General features: G+C 48.2%; 1 protein-coding gene across 36 annotated transcripts in view; it reads right to left on the bottom strand.

Annotated features, from left to right (window-relative positions):
- Window positions 1-20,429, bottom strand: part of WNK2 (WNK lysine deficient protein kinase 2) — a 141,848-nt gene that overhangs the window by 23,479 nt on the left and 97,940 nt on the right. For 25 of the 36 annotated variants that reach the window (XM_054500444.2, XM_054500448.2, XM_054500453.2 and 22 more), the window contains exons 20-23: window positions 8,461-9,293; window positions 8,034-8,103; window positions 5,693-5,781; window positions 4,910-5,598 (exon numbers count right to left, since the gene is read on the bottom strand). In XM_054500444.2, the coding sequence (XP_054356419.1) occupies window positions 4,910-5,598; window positions 5,693-5,781; window positions 8,034-8,103; window positions 8,461-9,293 (1,681 nt within the window). The remainder of the gene's footprint in view (window positions 1-4,909; window positions 5,599-5,692; window positions 5,782-8,033; window positions 8,104-8,460; window positions 9,294-20,429) is intronic. The other 11 variants (XM_054500450.2, XM_054500465.2, XM_054500452.2 and 8 more) reach the window with 3 other exon arrangements.

Here is a 20,429-nt window from a genome sequence, read left to right as displayed (position 1 = left end):
GAGGGGAAGATGCGGAGGGGAGGAAGGTGAAAGGAGGATGCCGAGGGGTGGATGGGGAGGGGAGGATGCAGAGGGGAGGAAGCCAAGGGGAGGAGGCCGAGGGGATGCAGAGGGGAGGAAACAGAGGGGAAGAAGGTTGAGGGAGGTAGAATGGGGAGGGGAGTAGGCCAAAGGGAGGATGTGGAGGGGAGGATGCAGAGGGGAGGAAGGTGAGGGAAGGATAGAGGGGGAGGAAGGTGAGGGGAGGATGGAGAAGGGAGGATGGAGGAGGAGGAGGAAAGTGAGGGGGGGATGGAGAGGGAGGAAGGTGAGAGGAGAATGGAGAGTGGAGGAAGATGAGGGGAGGATGGCGAGGGGAGAAAGGTGAGGAGAGGATGGAAGGGAAGGAACGTGAGGGGAGGATGGAGAGGGAATGATGGAGAAAGGAGGATGAAGGGGGAAGAAGGTAAGGGGAGATGGAGAGGGGAGTATGGAGAGGGGAGAAAGGTGAGGGGAGGAGGCCAAGGGGAGGAAGGTGAGGGGAGGATGGAGGGGAAGGAGGGGGAGGGGAGGATGGAGGGGAAGGAGGGGGAGGAGAGAGAAGGGGGAGAAGAGAGAAGGGAGGATGAAGGAGGAGGAAGGTGAGGGGAGGATGGAGGGGGAGGAAGGTGAGGGGAGGATGGAGAGGGGAGGATGGAGGGGGAGGAAGGTGAGGGGAAGATGGATAAGGGAGGATGGAGGGGAAGGAAGATGAGGGGAGGAAGTTGAGAGTAGGATGGAGAGGGGAGGATGGAGGGGGAGGAAGATGAGCAGAGGATAGAGAGGGGAGGAAGGTGAGGGGAGGATGGAGAGGGGAGGAAGGTGAGGGGAGGATGCAGGGGGAGGAAGGTGAGGGGAGGATGGAGGGGGAGGAAGGTGAGGGGAGGCTGGTGAGGGGAGGGTGGTGAGGGGAGGATGGAGGGGAGGAAGGTGAGGGAATGAAGAGGGGAGGAAGGTGAGGGGAGGATGGAGGGGGAGGAAGGTGAGGGGAGGATGGTGAGGGGAGGATGGTTAGGGGAGGGTGGTGAGGTGAGGAAGGAGAGGGGAAGATGGAAAGGGCAGGAAGGTGAGGGGAGGAAGGTGAGGGGAGGAAAGTGAGGGGAGGGTGGTGAGGGGAGAAATGCGAGGGGAGGATACGGAGAGGAGGAAGGTGACGGAAGAATGAAGAGGGGAGGAAGGTGAGGGGAGGATGGCGAGGGGAGGAAGGAGAGGGGAAGATGGAGAGGGGAGGAAGGTGAGGGGAGGATGGAAAGGGGAGGAAGGTGAGGGGAGGGTGGTGGGGGGGGAAGGAGAGGGGAAGATGGAGAGGGGAAGAAGGTGAGGGGAGGAAGGTGAGGGGAGGACGGAGGGGAGGACGGAGGGGGAGGAAGGTGAGGGGAGGATGGAGAGAGGAGGAAAGTGAGTTGAGGGTGGAGAGGGGAGGAAAGTGAGGGGAGGTTGGAGAGAGGAGGAAAGTGAGTTGAGGATGGAGAGGGGAGGAAGGTGAGGGGAGGATGGAGGGGGAGGAAAGTGAGGGGAGGGTGGTGAGGGGAGAAATGCGAGGGGAGGATACGGAGAGGAGGAAGGTGACGGAAGAATGAAGAGGGGAGGAAGGTGAGGGGAGGATGGTGAGGGGAGGAAGGAGAGGGGAAGATGGAGAGGGCAGGAAGGTGAGGGGAGGAAGGTGAGGGGAGGAAAGTGAAGGGAGGGTGGTGAGGGGAGAAATGCGAGGGGAGGATACGGAGAGGAGGAAGGTGACGGAAGAATGAAGAGGGGAGGAAGGTGAGGAGAGGATGGTGAGGGGAGGAAGGAGAGGGGAAGATGGAGAGGGGAGGAAGGTGAGGGGAGGATGGAGGGGATGATGGAGAGGGGAGGAAGGTGAGGGGAGGATGGAAAGGGGAGGGTGGTGAGGGGAGGGTGGTGAGGGGGGGAAGGAGAGGGGAAGATGGAGAGGGGAGGAAGGTGAGGGGAGGATGGAGGGGATGATGGAGAGGGGAGGAAGGTGGGGGGAGGATGGAAAGGGGAGGAAGGTGAGGGTAGGAAGGAGGGGGAGGAAGGTGAGGGGAGAATGGAGAGGGGAGGAAGGTGAAGGGAGGATGGAGAGAGGAGGAAAGTGAGTTAAGGGTGGAGAGGGGAGGAAAGTGAGGCGAGGTTGGAGAGAGGAGGAAAGTGAGTTGAGGATGGAGAGGGGAGGAAGGTGAGGGGAGGATGGAGAGAGGAGGAAAGTGAGTTGAGGATGGAGAGGGGAGGAAAGTGAGGGGAAGATGGAGAGACGAGGAAGATGAAGGGAGGATGGAGAGGGGAGGAAGGTGGGGGAGGAAGGTGAGGGGAGGATGGTGACGGGAGGATGGAGAGGAAAGGATGGGGAGGGGAGGGGAGGAGCTGGGCCTCCCTGCTGCATCACAGTGCTCTGAGCTTCTGCAAGGCCCAAGGCCACCCCAGGGGCCCTGACTGGAGGCCTGTAACCCCTTGCCTTCATCCCAAGTGCCCCTCCTCTTCCTTTGATGGCAAAGAAAACAGGTAGTTAGGTAGTTTTCAAGGTCGGAAATGAGGAAGCAAGTTCTGATTTTACTCCTGAATTTCAACACTTGCCACATAGGCTTTTTTTTTTTTAAATGACATCCTCTAACTACTAAACAAAATAAATAAATAAAAATAAAACTCTGAATGGCTTTCTCCCTACAAACACCAGAGAGACACAGCATCAGATGATCTTCTGGAAGGGAGTACTATTTCAAGAGAGTGCTGACTGCCCCAGGGTTGGGGAGTGGCTGCGTGGGCAGGGGAGCGTCTTATCCAGGCTAGAGCTTATCCAGGTTGGAACTCTGCTCTGAGGTCGCACCCACGTGGTCCAGCTCCCGCGGTCCCAGACTGCAATGTGGCTCCCACACAGGGGGTGCCCTGGACCACTCCAAGCTGCCCCTGGGCTGCTCACCACAGAGCCTCGCAGCCTGGGACATCTGAAAGCACAGGCTGGGCGCAGCACAGGGCTCCTGGAGCCCTAGGAAACCCCAACGCTCATGGCAGAAATGCTGCAATGAGGCACAGGCACCTCGGTATTCAAAGGGTTCAAATGAAAGCAAGGTTGGGGAGCTGCTGGCTACTGCCTATCAGATGTCGAGTCACCTCAATTCCCAGTCGAGGCTGAAAATCTTCCCCGCCCTCTCCTAAATGGTCTCCACTTCCCTCTGGACTCCACGGCCCTCCCAGCATCCACTTCCTGTTCTTAGGCTCCCAGAACTCTCTCCTTTGAGGTGCTTCTGGTCCTCTCCCTGCCCATTCCCTAGACCCCACCTGCCCCTGGCTCCCAACCACTTCTGCCATTTCTAGTCCCCACCCCATTATCTCTACCCTCTGGCTCTGGCTCCTGGCCCCTGTCACCCAGGATACAGGCTCTCAGAGCCTATAAGCAGCTCCTCTCCCCAGTGTTCTCACATCCACACCTTCCTGCCCCCTACAAGCCTCTCTTCGTAGCAGCCACAGCTGGGGTGTGGCTTGGCAACATTTCAGCTCCCCTTTGTGCCTGCTGACCCTGATCACTGGCTCCCCAGGATGACATTCCTGCTGAGCAAATGTGCCCAGGATCTGCTGCCCTCTATTCCAAAAGGTTCTAGGTCATACCCACCTTGGGCTCCATCCACTCTCTGGCCTCCACCAAGGATCTGTTGGGCCATGTGGCCAATTGGGGCCACCTTCCTGGATGCCTCTAAGACCAGCAGTGATTCCACCCATCCCTGCCTTCCTGCCTCTCCCAGCAGCTCCAGTTCCCTCCTCAGTTTTCCACAAAAACATAGACACTCACTATATCCTCAATGTACGGCACTGACCACCCCGCCAGCCTGGGCAGACACTCTCTTAGCCTCTGTGCATACACTGTGCAGAGAGGGCTCGCAGGAGAGAAAGGAGATGTGCACGGCTCTTCCCACATAAGCCTGTGATTTCCAACAGGACGCAACTTACAAACGTGCCTTCAGGCACTGGTGAATTTGGTGTCAGCCCTCCCATCCCAAAGGACATCTCAGTAACCCCCCAGCCGCAGCAGGACAGAATAAATATTTGCTGGATGAGGGAAAGAGACATGGAGAAAGAGAGAGGAAGAGAAAGAGGGAGGGGGGAAAGAGAGAGAGACAGAGACAGAGACAGAGACAGAGACAAAGAAAGGAGGGACAGCTAGGAAGAGAGAGCGTGGCAGAAACAGAGAGTGGTGGGAAGCGAGACAGGGAGAGAAGGCATGAAAGGGGAGAGAGAGAGAGAGAGGAGAAAGGAAGAAAGAGGGAAGGAGACAGATGAGAGGCAGACAGGGTGAGGAAGACACATGCCTCAGTGATCCCCTAAGACATACCCCCAAAGGCAGCAGGAGGAGGCATGGCACCCAGAGAAGCCAGAAGCCAGGCAGACAGCAGGGTGGGGGCCAGCCCAGCCCAGAGGACTCTGAGTGGGAGATTGTCTACTCAAAACCACAGGGAGGCTGGGCCTGGTGGCTCACACCCAAAATCCCAGAACTTTGGGAGGCCAAGGCGGGTGGATCACTTCAGGTCAGGAGTTTGAGACCAGCCTGGCCAACATGGTGAAACCCCGTCTCTACTAAAAATAGAAAAATCAACCGGGCATGGTGGCAGGCACCTGTAGTCCCAGCTACTCGGGAGGCTGAGGGAGGAGAATTGCTTGAACCCAGGAGGTGGAGGTTGCAGCGAGCAAAGATTGCACCACTGCACTCCAGCCTGGGTGACAGAGCGAGACTGTCTCAAAAACAAAAACAAAAAGCCTTCATCACTCCCCTGTCCCTGCTTGGCAGCTCCAAGTGGGCGCTGCTTGGCCAGGACTTCAGCCCCGGCACCAGGGTTCCCTCACAACTGGGAAGTGGTGCCATGGCCCGGGGGCAGGGGCGGCACTTCCTGCCCGCAGAACCTACTTCTCCCGCAGACTCTGCAGCTCCTTCTTTATGTCAGCATCCTCGAGCTCCGAGTCATTGTCGCTGCTGATGTAGGACGACTGGGAATGGAAGGAGGTCACGCTGATTGTGGGGACCTTCATGCCCGCCCTGCTGGGTGTCTCGGGGCCCAGCGAGCAGGCCCGAGAAGGCCTCTGCAGGAAGGCAGTGGCCTTCTTCACAAAGTCGCCAGCCACACTGCCACTCCCGGGCAGGGACGCCTGCTTCTGCACCGGGGGTCTCGCTTGAGGGCCCTCGTCCCCGGAGTCGCTGGACACAGGCTCGCCCGCGCCAACCTCAATGGAGGAGGCCGTCTGCGCCCGCCGCACTGCCAGCTTCACATCGGGGCTGGAGGGGGCCTCGTCCAGGTAGACGTCGGGTGGGGCGGAGTATCTCAGGCTGTGGGGGGATGCCAGGGTCCACTCGTCCTGAGTGCTGACCACCGAGAAACGTCCCACAGTCTTGGCTGGTGAGCTGACATCCTGCTGCTCTGGACGTTTCCAAGAAGACTCCGAAGCTCGAGCGCCGAGTGTCTGGGGGTGGTTGGCCTGGCCCCCCACTGTGGAAATGCCCATGCCACTCGGTGGGGGCTCTGCTGAGCTTTCTCCAGCGACTCCACCATCCCTGTCTGTGGGCTCCACGCATGCAGGTCTCACAAAAGCAGGTACATCCTTGGGAAACAAGCGGAGATGAAAAGGTTTCATGTGAACATCAGCACAGAGCAAACCCTGCCAACCAGCCAGGGGGTCGTCAAGTCGCCCTTACCTGGGGGATGCTGGGGACCACATGGGAGTCTGAGGCCACCTGCCCTCCATCTCTGTCATAGCCCAGCATACTCCTGGGAGACGACTCTGCTACGGAAACATCGGAAACGTTACTGGGGCTGAAGGAGGAGGAAGAGGCGGAGTTGGCTCACAGCTGACCCGAAGCAGCCCAAAGTGATCCCATGGGAGTGCCTCCAGACAGGCAGGACAATGGGAGTGGGTACTGGGAGGAGCCAGCTGTGTGTGCTCACAGCAGTTTTGGAAACTAAAAATACTCCATGATGTCTTGGCCCCACGGCATTCTATGACAGATGCCCAATAAACCCGGGCAAGAGAAGAGGCATCAGCCCCGGGCACCCTCGTGCAGCCGGGCCTTCTCTGTGCACCTGAAGGCCAGCACCCTGTCTCATCCCACCATCTGATGTGAGAGGGTCCCATAGCGCAGATCAATGGGGCCAGGTTCCAGACCTGCTCCCACAGTGTCTCAAAAATTGTCACCCACTGCACCTGCAGCTATTCCGGTGCTCTCCATCTAGGGAGCTCTTTCTGACCAGCTTTTCCCAGGGTTGCCGTAAAGAGGCAACCAGAAAAGCCAAGCAAGTTCACATGGGGGCCTCGCCCGAGCTGAGACCCTCATGTGACAAAAGAAACTCGTGGGCAGGCCAGGGCATGAGCCAGACCTATGTGCCATGGGGAAGGTGGCAGCGGCGGATGGAGCCTCTGGGGAGGTTGGGGCCGCCCGCACATGTACACGTGTCTCCTTTGCGCACCCCATGTGGAAACTCACAAGGGAACAACACCCAAATCAGATTCCTAAGGAGCCCCAATCCAGTCCCTGTCGCGCGTCCCCAAGCCGTGGGCAACACCTGACTCCCCTCCTCACATCCCCGTGCCCACCTCCAGGGCTAGGAGGCTCACTGTCCATCGCACTCTCTCTACTTCTAAACGGTTCCAACCTCCAGGAAAGGTCACTTTTGCCAAACTAGAATCTGTCTCCTTGGAGCTTCCCCCATGAGTTCTACACTCTGGAAAGAGTATGGACTTGGAGTACAAGTTATATCATTTTCAAGTTACTGAAGCTCAGTTTGCTCATCTGCCAAAGGGGCCCATGGGACGGACACATCTCACAGCACGAGGTCAAGAGTCCATGGAGCGCCACAGGCAGCCCAGCGTGGTCAGGGCTGGCACTCCAACACAACCTCTCATTTCCACCCTTTTGCGAAGACGCTCTTGCTTCTGCCCCGTCCCTCATCTTCCTCAGGCTAAACATCACCAGTTCCCTGCGTGCACAGCTTCTGACCCCAGAGCCAGCTGCCCCGACCCCTCTTAAAGTCTGGCATCTAGAAATAAATGTGGCCTGGGACTACGGGGTCCCGCCTGTGGCTGATGTGCGCTGAGGTTTCCGTTAGGAGGCTCAGGGGAATCCTGATTCACAGTGTGCCCATCCCCCAAGAAATCCTGGGCTGAGAAGGAACCTCAGACCTCACAAGATCAGTCTGGCTCCCTTAGAAGGGACACTGAGGCATGCAGATAATGAAATGAGAAGCAAAGCAAAGCCGTTTCCACAGAGACGCAGTGGCAGCCAGGAGCCACAAGGGAAAGCCCCACAGCAGGTCTTCAGGGATTGCCCTGGCACCTGGCGCTCCCAGTAGTCACAGCGCCCCCCACCGCACTGCTCTGCTATAGCTGAAGTAAGCCTGGGTTTTTGTGGGCATCTTGTAACCTTGCTGAAGAAAAGCAAGGGCTGGGGTGGGTCCACCGGAACGTGTGCAGACCCTCAGCCACTGGAGAGTCCAGGAGCTGTGACGTGTCCCTGCAACATCCCAGCACCCACCAAGTGGGGCTTTATCCATTTCCCCAGAGGACTTCATCTCTCTAGAGTGTTAGCATGTGGTTCCTTCTAGAACTCAGTAGGTTTTAATTAAGACAGGGGCATCCAGTCTTTTGGCTTCCCTAACCACACTGGAAGACGAAGAATTGTCTTGGGTCACACATGAGATACACTAAAAATAACTGATGAGCTTTAAAAAATTGAAAAAAAAAAAAAAAAAAAAAAAGGTCATAAGAAGCTTACCAGTTTGTGTTGGGCCCATTCAAAGCCGTCCTGGGCCACATGCAGCTCATGGGCCAGAGGTTGGACAAGCTTGAATTAAATCATGACAGGCTCCTGCTGTGTCTGGGCCCTACCCTAGATGCTAAAGGATCCCTTACAGATAAAAGGATCTTTAAGAAATGCTTTTATGCCTTAACAGATGAAAGACGAGGGTGCGGATGCAGAAGGTTCTGGGGCAAGGAAGCCAGGCAACACCTTGTGAACGCAGGGTTCCGCAGGAAGCTGTTACCTGTCATTGACGAAGACGTGCCCTGCTCCATCACGGCCCCTCGAGTGGGGGCCAGTTCTGACTTCTCCACCTGGAGAAAGAAACACAAAAAGAGAAGAGCCGTGAGACTCGCGTGTCAGCATCTCAACAGCTGTATCTGCAAATCCACTCCCCTCGTCTCAAGCTGCCCCTGGGCTGCCCCAGCCCCTCTGTGTGCATGGGTGGGGCTGAGTCACCTGACGCTGCACAAGCATGACCCCAAACAGGGGCCACTTGTTGCAAAACATGCATGGGTGAGTCAGACACACGTGGGTGGGTCACCAAGAGAGGGACGGGCCCTGACTGAGGGCGGCTCTGCATAGCCAAGATGCCTGCCCACCCCCGGGCCTGTGCCCAGGCTCCGGCCCCTGACCCAGGGCGGTGTCTCTGGGACAAGGCAGCTACTCACCAAGGGCTGGGGCAGCTGGGCACGCCCTGAGACCGCCTCCTTAGGAGCTGGGGGCAGGGCCAGGTCCCCCCCGCAGACCTCTGAGCGGGGCTGGTCCCCTCTCAGGGGCTCTAGGGTGAAGTCTCTGTCGCCCACCTCCACAGGGGTCCCAGCTGAGGCTGAGGAGGTAGGCACGTGCTCCTGGTAGAGGAGAGTCCGCAGCTTCTCGTCCAGGCTCTTGATGGTGCTGTCCACAAAGCCCACCCTGGGGGGTGGCCCTTCCCCATCCGACTCCAGGGCCGAGGGTGGCTGTGGGGGGACGGTGGGCCCCAGGGGTGGGCTTGGGAGCTGGGAGGTGGCCAGGCTGACGGCCCCCACTGCAGCAGGAAGCAGAGGAGCAGGCTGACCCAAGGCGGGCTGTGGGGCCCCGCTGTGGGGGCTGGGCTCAGGCGCAGGAGCTGGCAGGGGCTCCCTTGGGGCACTGGCGTCCCTGGTTGAGGCAGCCTCTGGAGCTGGAGTGCAAGGTGCTAGGCCCACCACGAGGGGCTGCACAGCAAGCGGGGCCTCGTGAGTCTCCGCTAGTGGCTGAGATGTCTCGAGCTCACTGGTCAGCCCCTGAGGTGTCCCTGGACCCCCTGCCTGGATGGCAGTTCCTGACGCTGGCTCTGGCATGGTGCTGGTGGCTGGAGCTGCTCCATCTTGGGGCAGAGCAGTCACAGGAGGGGAGGAGGGGGCCAAAGGGGCTGGGGGCCCCCCAGGAGGGTTGCTGGGGCCCGCCTGGCTCAGGAGCTGCTGACCGGCTAGAAAGCCGGGTTGTTCCTTCGAGGACAGCTGGTCTTTATAGGGCGCTGGATCTAGAAGAAATGGGGAAAATGCCTTTGTACCAGGGTACTCCAGTCCTATCTACCCGTTTCTTCCTTGGCTAAAAAGATGCCTTACACGGCCTGGCCATGGCCCCAGCGTGCTGGTCTTCTCTGTTTCCTGACACGCCAGGCTCCTACCTGCCTGCAGCTCAGCCCAGCCTTGGCTGCTGCTTCCTGTAACCCCTCCCACAGGTCTCTGAGCCACCAGCTTCGCAACTCCAGGTCCCTGTTCCCATAGTGTCGCTTGTGGCTGAACCAGCACCACCCTTCCTTCTGTGTCTTCTGTAGCATGTGACCATCAGCTGTGGCTGTTGCCTGTCTGTCATCTGTCTGTCCACACCCTCACCTGCACAGACAGCTCCAGAAAGATACGGCTCTTGTCTATCTTGCACTGGACAAAAGTTATTCAATGAAATTTAAAAATTAAAGAGTTTAAGTAGTGAACTGTACACACTTCCATGACCAGGAGTGAGCAGGAGCCTGGAGCCTTCAGACCCCCAGTCTTTGGTATGGTCAGAAGCGCAGCCAGGGCTGGTCAGTGATCTTGTGGGAGGAATCCAGAACCCCAGCAGTATAACCAAGTCTCACAGCGCCCTGTGCAGGAGTTCATGGAGCCTCCACCAGGCTCACAGGGACTGCAGGCATCTGAGAGGTGGCAAGACAGTGTTTCTCAAACTTACTTGACCTTGGAGCCCAGTTTTCCTTACTTGAAAATGCAACCCAACCTTTTTTTTTTTTTTTTTTTTTTTTTTTTTTTTTTTGAGACGGTCTGGCTCTGTCACCCCAGGCTGGAGTGCAGTGGCGCAATCTCGCCTCACTGCAACCTCTGCTTCCCGGGCTCAAGCAATCCTCCCACCTCAGCCTCCCTTGTAGCTTGGACCACAGCTGGATAATTCTTGTATTTCTCATATGAGACTGGGTTTCACCATGTTGCCCAGGCTGGTCTTGAACTCCTGGGCTCAAGCAATCCGCTGGTCTCAGCCTCCCAAAGTGTTAGGATGACACGTGAGTGAGCCCCCTACGTCCAGCCCACTTTGTCTTTTTAAAAAACACAAAGAAAATGAACACAAAAAAAGAAAACTGTTCAAAAAATAAAAGGTGAGAATGGGGAGATTAATAGGACCCTGATGCCCTCCCTCGTGCCCCCAGAATCCCTTGGTCCCCATCCCCTGCCCGGGGACCAACAAAGGTAAACTAATTTGACAAGCATTTCCTCCACTGCTCTTCTTTCCGGCCTTACCATTTGTCTATCTAAACACCATGGTCGTGCTGCACGTTCTATCAAGGGAATGGTACTCTATTCTGTGGTGCCTGGCCTCTCTCACCGTGTTTGTGAGATGTGTCCTTGTTGTTTGCACAACTGCACCACGATGCACGCATCCATTCTGTGTTGGTACTCGCTGGGCTATGGCTGGGTGGGACCACGACTAACACTGAGGCACAGTGTGTGCAGGACCGTGTCCCGCCAGGCACACACCAGTGGAGAGCTGCTGGTCACTGATCCCCTTTAGCTTTATGTAAGGGTGCCAAGCTGCTTCCCCAAGCGGGAGCCAATGCCCCCACCATCGGCAGCCTCTGAGCACCCCTAGGGCTGTGTGATGGTGTCTCATTGTGGTTCTTTATTGTTTTTAATTATGGAAAAAACATTTAAGAAGAGATCTGCTGTCTTAACACATTTGTAAAAGCATGATACTCTGTTGTTAACTATAGGCACTATGTTGTGTGGCAAAGCTCTAGAGCTTACTCAGCTTATATAACTGAAACTTTATGCCCTCAATCGTAACTCAGTTTCCCTCTCCCTCCAGCCACTGGCAACTTCCATTCTGCTCTCTGCTTTGACTGTTTTTGACTTTGACTGTTTTAGATACCGCACATGAGGAATGAATCATGTAGTCTTTCTGTGCCTGGCTTATTTCATATAGCATAATGTCCTGTAGGTTAATCCATGTCGTCGCAAATGGTAGTTTCCTTGTTTTTGTGGTTAATAGTACTCCACTGTGCAAACATATCACGTTTTCTTTATCCATTCATCTGTGAAGACACTTAGGTTGTTTCCATATCTTGGCTATTGTGAATAATGCTGCAATGAACACAGGACAGCAGGTGTTTCTTCCAAACCTTGTTTTCAATTATCTTGAATATATACCCAGCAGTGGGATTGCTGGATCATATGGTAGTTCTATTTTAATTTTTTGAGGAAGGTCCACATTGTTTTCCATAATGGTTGTAGTAATTTACACTCACACCACACTGCACAAAAGTCCCCTCTCTCCACATCCTGGCCAATACTTGCCGTCCTTTGTTTTTGAGAGCAGTGATTTTAACAGGTGTGAGGTGATAGCTCAGTGTGCTTTTGATTTGCATTTCCCTGATAATACTTAATTCAATTGAGTACCTTCTCCTGTGTTCACTGGCCATCTGGGTAGCTTCTTTTAGGACACACCTGTTCAAGTCTCTTGCCTGCTTTTCTACAGAGCTGTCATTCTTTTCTTTTTAATTTGTGGTTCTTCATGATGCTGGGTAGAGAACTGTCTGGGGCCTATCTGTACTACAGAATCTCTCGCTCTGTGACTTGCCTATGTGCTCGATTAGTGGTGTCTTTTGATAAACAATAGTTTTTGATTTTAATATAGTCAAATTTAACCAATATTTAGCCAGTCTTTCCATTTGCATATCTTGTTGAACTTTAACATATGTGTTCTACGTGGGGGCCATAATGATACTGCCTCTTATTACTTCTAGGAACTTTACTGTTTTCCCTTTTACATTGAGATTCACGAGCCACTTGTTACTGAGTTTTGTGTGTAGTATGAGGATCATATCCCTGTGTGGACAGCCTACTATCCCAACTCCTTCTGTTGAGAAAACCATCCTGTCTCCACTGTTTGACAATCGGACCTTTCTTGTCAACCACGTGTCCAAAGATGTGGGCCTGCTTCTGAGCTGTCTTGACTCCATTGCTCAATTTCTCTACCCTTGTTCTAGGACCAGATTGTCTCTGTGACTCCAGGTTTATATGAGTCACAACATCCAGGAGAATGGTATCCTTCCCCTAGAAGCTGTCTTGGTTTTTACTGGTTTTCGCATTTCTGTAAAGAGTATATAATCAGTGTGTTGATGCTCATTTAGAAATTGTTAGAATCTGAATCTACAGATCTATTTGGGAAGAAGTGTTTATAATACTGAATCTTCCAGTTCATGAATATGGTACATATCTTCCTACTCATTTCTTTTTAAAATTTCTCTCAATGTTGTATAGTTTTTGGTATACGGATGTTACATACTTTTCGTTAGATTCATACACTGGTGTTTGGCATTTTTGTGTTAATATAAATTGAATTTTTCAATATTCCTTATTTTCTGATTGTTGTTGGTATACAGAAAGATAACTGCAGTCTGTAGCTACTTTGCTAACTTATTAATTCAAAATTATCTGTAAATTTAAATCTCTATGTATATAATCATGTTATCAGCAAACAGTGGTAGTTTTATTTCTTCCTTTCCAATCCTTATCACTTTTTAAAACAGTAATTGTTTTAATACCATTAGATATTGAGGCAAAATGATAAAATTATAGTGTTACCAAAAGGCCACAATTATTTCTACTTCAAAATAGAAAGAGTTTTAGCAAATGTATTCCTTGGAAATAACTGCTGTTTAGCCCAGTAATTTTATAGGTAGAGCTTCTGAGTCAAAGAAGTTATCTTGCTTCGTCCAAATTCTTAACAAAAAATAGTAATGCTAAAAGGAATATTACCTTTTATGTAACATTATATAGAATTATATTGATCAGAACAATCATTCAGCTCTGCGTGTCTACTATGTGACATGCATTATGTATTTATTTCCATTTACAGAGTGGTTGATATTGGAGTAGATAATAGAAAAACACCAACCTCAAGTTGGTATCAACTCAAATAAGCAAACGTTTTCTTTGGAAGACCTTGTTTAGAAATCAATAGCATTTTCTTCAAATGAAAAATAAAGTGTTTGTGACACCACCATGACACTTCCTTATACATATTTACAAAAAGTGGTCAGGGCATTGGCTCTTAAATTGGGCTGCAGGTTGGGTCCTACCCCCAGAAATCCAGATTTACCAGCATGAGGCAGGGCTTGAGCTTATTCAATCCCATTGCTTTCCCTTTTTCTTTCTCCCTTTTTACCTCTCCCCCTTCCCTTCCTTTCCTGCCCACCCCCCGCTCCCCTGCAATATCTAGGACACAGGATACTTAATAGAAGTGGTGAGAATAGACATCCTTATCTTGTTCCCCATCTCAAAGAGAAAGCATTCCACATTTCACCATTAAGAATATTTGCTGGTTTTGTTTTGTTTGTTTTTTGTAAAAATAGAATTTCCCATCTATTGGGATATAGTGAATAAATTATTTATTCAAATTAAGTTAAACCAACCTTGCATTCTGAAATCACTGCAACTTAGTAACTTGTCATACATACTCTTTTCATGTACCACTAGATTTAATTTGCTACTATTTTGTTTAGTATTTTTGCAAGTGTTGATGGGAGAGGAAGAGATTGACCTGTTATCTTCCTATTTTATAATGTTCTCAGTCAGATTTTTGTGTCAAAGTTACGCTAGTCTGATAAAACAAGCTTCTTTGTTCTCTGGACGAGTTGGGTTAGATCAGAATTATTTCTCACTTAAGTATCTGTGGTAAAGCCATCAAGCTGAAACTTTTCCTTATAGGAAGGTTTTTTCCCTCTTATACACACCTCTGTGTGTTGACACTCACTGAGATGGAGGCCAAGGGGTCCAACATATGTGCCTGATTTCTTTCTCACTGCCTTTTCTTCAACTATGATTTTTCTTTCCCTAACATTTGAGTGAGTCCATCTTTCTCATTATCGTGAACACTTCTTGGTTTTTTAACTATGCAGCATCCATTTACTTCCTTGTTGGGTAGCGGCACTCCAAATTTCCTCTTGGGAACAACTGTCCCCTACTTTACTCCAGGGCTATGCCTGCAATTTGGGCACAAGTCAGTGTGCATTCCAGCCACCAGCCACAACTGCTTTAGAGAATGTGTCCTTGTTCTGCATAATGGGAGTCAGGGCCAGATGTATGAAACCTTTCAAAAAGGGCCTCTGTTTTCTACCTGAAAGACTATACACACTGAGCTGTTCCAGCAATCTTGTCACTATGAAGGGTAGACATGAGAAGGCTTCTAATGACTGATTTGACTTTTTAATGTTTATAGCGCCTTTCAGATTTTCTATTTCTTCTTCATTAAGTTTGGTAAGTTGTAGTTCCCTAAGACATAATCCAAAGAAATTTTCAAATTCTTATATTTGTCTTAATGTTTGTAGGACTGTAGCAGTGTCCCCCCCTTTTCATCCCTAATATTGATTACTTATGTCTTCTCTCTCTCTCCTTTAGTCAGTCTCATCACAGGGGGCTTACTAATGCTATGAGCCATTTCAAAGAACCATTGCTAAGCTCTATTGGTACTCTATTGTATATTTGTTTACTATTTCATTAATTTATGTTCTTATCTATTTTACTTTCTCCTTTATTTGGGTTCCATTTTCTCTTATGCTAACTTTTTGCACTACATACTTTTATTACTATCAGACTTTTCTCCTGTCCAATATATGCATTTAAAGGCCACAAAGTTTCTGCTCAATATGCTGTTAACTGCATCTCACAAATTTTGATATGTAATGTTTTCATTAGCATGATGTTCATATCATTCAGAATGTTTTATTAGTTTCCATTGTAATTTCTTCTTTGCCTAATGAGATACTTATAAATGCACTGCTTAACGATCAAATGTGGATATTTTCTAGTTATCTTCAATGAAGATGAAATTAACACAAAAGCATTCATCAGCTGCACATTTCAACTCAAGAAATGTGAAGGATAGACACCCGAGCCGTTTCCAGGTCTTGGCTATTATCAGTAACGCTGCTATGAACATTCCTTTGCAGTGTATAGGCATCTGTTTTAACTGATTTTGGTTAAGTACACAGAAGTAAAATGGCTGGATCACATGGTATCTGCACATTTACTTTTTAAAGAAATTACCAAACTGTTTTCCAAAGTGGCTGTACCATTTCATACAGTGCATAAGAGTTCCAGCTCCTCCATGGCCTCGCCAACACATGATCTGTTAAAGTTCAGTTATTTTAATAGTGTACGGTGGTGTCTCATTGTGGTATTAATTTGCATTTCCCTACTGAATAACCATCTTTTCATACACCCCTTTGGCATCCACATATCTTTGGTGAAGCATCTGTACCAACCTTTTCAATAGATCGTTTATTTTTTACTACTGTCTTTTGAGAGTTCCTGATATCTGGATACAAGACCTTTATCACATATGTGCTTGGAAAATATCTTCTCCTAGTCTCTAGCCTATGTTTTCATTCATTTTGTGTCTGTCAAGGAGTAGACAGTTTAAACTTTGACGAATTCGTTTACTAACTTTTTGTTTTACAGATCATGCTTTGATGTTGTATCTTAGAAATCTCTGCTGACCCAAGGTTACACAAATTTTCTCCTAGGTTTTCTACCGTAAGTTTCATAGTTTTCAGTGTTACATTTAGGTCTACATTCTATTTTGAGCGGATTTTTGTATATAGTATGCAGTATGAATAAACATCCTTTTTTGGGTGTGTGTATAAGGATGATCAACTGTTACAAAGCTGAAAAGATTGTCCTCTCTTTCCTGAAAGTCATTTAAATGTTTATCAAAAACCAAACATCTGTAGGTTGTGTGGGTTGATTTCCAGACTATTTCATTTTGTTGATCTATTTGTTTGTCTTTGCATCAATACCACATTGTCTTGATTGCTGTAGTTTCCTAATAATTATTGAAATCTGGTATTGTTAGTTCTCTGAGTTAGTTCTATTTCCAATTTTCCATGTCCTTTGTGTTTTTTTTGTTTTGTTTTTTTAGGCGTTTTAAACTATTTATTAAATAAGACTTTCTTTCTGTACATCTGTGAGGTCTGTGTCTAACCTCTATTTTTATTTAGACCCAGCTGAAAGCCCCTTTCTCTTGGAAACTACGCAGATCATCCTTCCTAATGGGTTAGGTGGCCCGCCCCCTCCTTTTTTTAATTAATTAATTTATTATTATTATACTTTAGGTTTTAGGGTACATGTGTGCAATGTGCAGGTTAGTTACATATGTATACATGTGCCATGCTGGTCCGCTGCACCCACTAACTCATCATCTAGCATTAGGTATATCTCCCAATGCTATCCCTCCCCACTCCCCCCACCCCACAACAGTCCCCAGAGTGTGATGTTCCCCTTCCTGTGTCCATGTGTTCTCATTGTTCAATTCCCACCTATGAGTGAGAATATGCAGTGTTTGGTTTTTTGTTCTTGCGATAGTTTACTGAGAATGATGATTTCCAATTTCATCCATGTCCCTACAAAGGACATGAACTCATCATTTTTTATGGCTGCATAGTATTCCATGGTGTATATGTGCCACATTTTCTTAATCCAGTCTATCATTGTTGGACATTTGGGTTGGTTCCAAGTCTTTGCTATTGTGAATAATGCCACAATAAACATACATGTGCATGTGTCTTTATAGCAGCATGATTTATAGTCCTTTGGGTATATACCCAGTAATGGGATGGCTGGGTCAAATGGAATTTCTAGTTCTAGATCCCTGAGGAATCGCCACACTGACTTCCACAAGGGTTGAACTAGTTTCCAGTCCCATCAACAGTGTAAAAGTGTTCTTATTTCTCCACATCCTCTCCAGCACCTGTTGTTTCCTGACTTTTTAATGATTGCCATTCTAACTGGTGTGAGATGGTATCTCATTGTGGTTTTGATTTGCATTTCTCTGATGGCCAGTGATGGTGAGCATTTTTTCATGTGTTTTTTGGCTGCACAAATGTCTTCTTTTGAGAAGTGTCTGTTCATGTCCTTTGCCCACTTTTTGATGGGGTTGTTTTTTTCTTGTAAATGTGTTGGAGTTCATTGTAGATTCTGGATATTAGCCCTTTGTCAGATGAGTAGGTTGTGAAAATTTTCTCCCATTTTGTAGGTTGCCTGTTCACTCCGATGGTAGTTTCTTTTGCTGTGCAGAAGCTCTTGAGTTTAATTAGATCCCATTTGTCAATTTTGGCTTTTGTTGCCATTGCTTTTGGTGTTTTAGACATGAAGTCCTTGCCCATGCCTATGTCCTGAATGGTAATGCCTAGGTTTTCTTCTAGGGTTTTTATGGTTTTAGGTCTAACGTTTAAGTCTTTAATCCATCTTGAATTAATTTTTGTATAAGGTGTAAGGAAGGGATCCAGTTTCAGCTTTCTACATATGGCTAGCCAGTTTTCCCAGCACCATTGATTAAATAGGGAATCCTTTCCCCATTGCTTGTTTTTCTCAGGTTTGTCAAAGATCAGATAGTTGTAGATATGCAGCGTTACTTCTGAGGGCTCTGTTCTGTTCCATTGATCTATATCTCTGTTTTGGTACCAGTACCATGCTGTTTTGGTTACTGTAGCCTTGTAGTATAGTTTGAAGTCAGGTAGTGTGATGCCTCCAGCTTTGTTCTTTTGGCTTAGGATTGACTTGGCGATGCGGGCTCTTTTTTGGTTCCGTATGAACATTAAAGTAGTTTTTTCCAATTCTGTGAAGAAAGTCATTGGTAGCTTGATGGGGATGGCATTGAATCTATAAATCACCTTGGGCAGTATGGCCATTTTCACGATATTGATTCTTCCTACCCAGGAGCATGGAATGTTCTTCCATTTGTTTGTATCCTCTTTTATTTCCTTGAGCAGTGGTTTATAGTTCTCCTTGAAGAGGTCCTTCACGTCCCTTGTAAGTTGGATCCCTAGGTATTTTATTCTCTTTGAAGCAATTGTGAATGGGAGTTCACTCATGATTTGGCTCTCTGTTTGTCTGTTGTTGGTGTATAAGAATGCTTGTGATTTTTGTACATTGATTTTGTATCATGAGACTTTGCTGAAGTTGCTTATCAGCTTAAGGAGATTTTGGGCTGAGATGATGGGGTTTTCTAGATATACAATCATGTAGTCTGCAAACAGGGACAATTTGACTTCCTCTTTTCCTAATTGAATACCCTTTATTTCTTTCTCTTGCCTGATTGCCCTGGCCAGAACTTCCAACACTATGTTGAATAGGAGTAGTGAGAGAGGGCATCCCTGTATTGTGCCAGTTTTCAAAGGGAATGCTTCCAGTTTTTGCCCATTCAGTATGATATTGGCTGTGGGTTTGTCATAGACAGCTCTTATTATTTTGAGATACGTCCCATCAATACCTAATTTATTGAGAGTTTTTAGCATGAAGGGTTGTTGAATTTTGTCAAAGGCCTTTTCTGCACCTATTGAGATAATCATGTGGTTTTTGTCTTTGGTTCTGTTTATATGCTGGATTACATTTATTGATTTGCGTATATTGAACCAGCCTTGCATCCCAGGGATGAAGCCCACTTGATCATGGTGGATAAGCTTTTTGATGTGCTGCTGGCTTCGGTTTGCCAGTATTTTATTGAGGATTTTTGCATCAATGTTCATCAAGGATATTGGTCTAAAATTCTCTTTTTTGGTTGTGTCTCTGCTCGGCTTTGGTATCAGGATGATGCTGGCCTCATAAAATGAGATAGGGAGGATTCCCTCTTTTTCTATTGATTGGAATAGTTTCAGAAGGAATGGTATCAGTTCCTCCTTGTACCTCTGGTAGAATTCGGCTGTGAATCCATCTGGTCCTGGACTCTTTTTGGTTGGTAAGCTATTGATTATTGCCACAATTTCAGATCCTGTTATTGGTCTATTCAGAGATTCAACTTCTTCCTGGTTTAGTCTTGGGAGAGTGTATGTGTCGAGGAATTTATCCATTTCTTCTAGATTTTCTAGTTTATTTGCGTAGAGGTGTTTGTAGTATTCTCTGATGGTAGTTTGTATTTCTGTGGGATCGGTGGTGATATCCCCTTTATCATTTTTTATTGCATCTATTTGATTCTTCTCTCTTTTTTTCTTTATTAATCTTGCTAGTGGTCTATCAATTTTGTTGATCCTTTCAAAAAACCAGCTCCTGGATTCATTAATTTTTTGAAGGGTTTTTTGTGTCTCTATTTCCTTCAGTTCTGCTCTGATTTTAGTTATTTCTTGCCTTCTGCTAGCTTTTGAATGTGTTTGCTCTTGCTTTTCTAGTTCTTTTAATTGTGATGTTAGGGTGTCAATTTTGGATCTTTCCTGCTTTCTCTTGTGGGCATTTAGTGCTATAAATTTCCCTCTACACACTGCTTTGAATGCATCCCAGAGATTCTGGTATGTTCTGTCTTGGTTCTCGTTGGTTTCAAAGAACATCTTTATTTCTGCCTTCATTTCGTTATGTACCCAGTAGTCATTCAGGAGCAGGTTGTTCAGTTTCCATGTAGTTGAGCGGTTTTGAGTGAGATTCTTAATCCTGAGTTCTAGCTTGATTGCACTGTGATCTGAGAGACAGTTTGTTGTAATTTCTGTTCTTTTACATTTACTGAGGAGAGCTTTACTTCCAAGTATGCGGTCAATTTTGGAATAGGTGTGGTGTGGTGCTGAAAAAAATGTATATTCTGTTGATTTGGGGTGGAGAGTTCTGTAGATGTCTATTAGGTCCGCTTGGTGCAGAGCTGAGTTCAATTCCTGGGTATCCTTGTTGACTTTCTGTCTCGTTGATCTGTCTAATGTTGACAGTGGGGTGTTAAAGTCTCCCATTATTAATGTGTGGGAGTCTAAGTCTCTTTGTAGGTCACTCAGGACTTGCTTTATGAATCTTGGTGCTCCTGTATTGGGTGCATATATATTTAGGATAGTTAGCTCTTCTTGTTGAATTGATCCCTTTACCATTATGTAATGGCCTTCTTTGTCTCTTTTGATCTTTGTTGGTTTAAAGTCTGTTTTATCAGAGACTAGGATTGCAACCCCTGCCTTTCTTTGTTTTCCATTTGCTTGGTAGATCTTCCTCCATCCTTTTATTTTGAGCCTATGTTGTCTCTGCACGTGAGATGGGTTTCCTGAATACAGCACACTGATGGGTCTGGACTCTTTATCCAATTTGCCAGTCTGTGTCTTTTAATTGGAGCATTTAGTCCATTTACATTTAAAGTTAATATTGTTATGTGTGAATTTGATCCTGTC

The sequence above is a fragment of the Pongo pygmaeus genome, chromosome 13, assembly GCF_028885625.2.
Source record: "Pongo pygmaeus isolate AG05252 chromosome 13, NHGRI_mPonPyg2-v2.0_pri, whole genome shotgun sequence".
Classification (NCBI taxonomy): domain Eukaryota; kingdom Metazoa; phylum Chordata; class Mammalia; order Primates; family Hominidae; genus Pongo; species Pongo pygmaeus.
The sequence above is the reverse complement of the archived record's forward strand: the minus strand, read 5'-3'. Positions and strand labels throughout refer to the sequence as shown.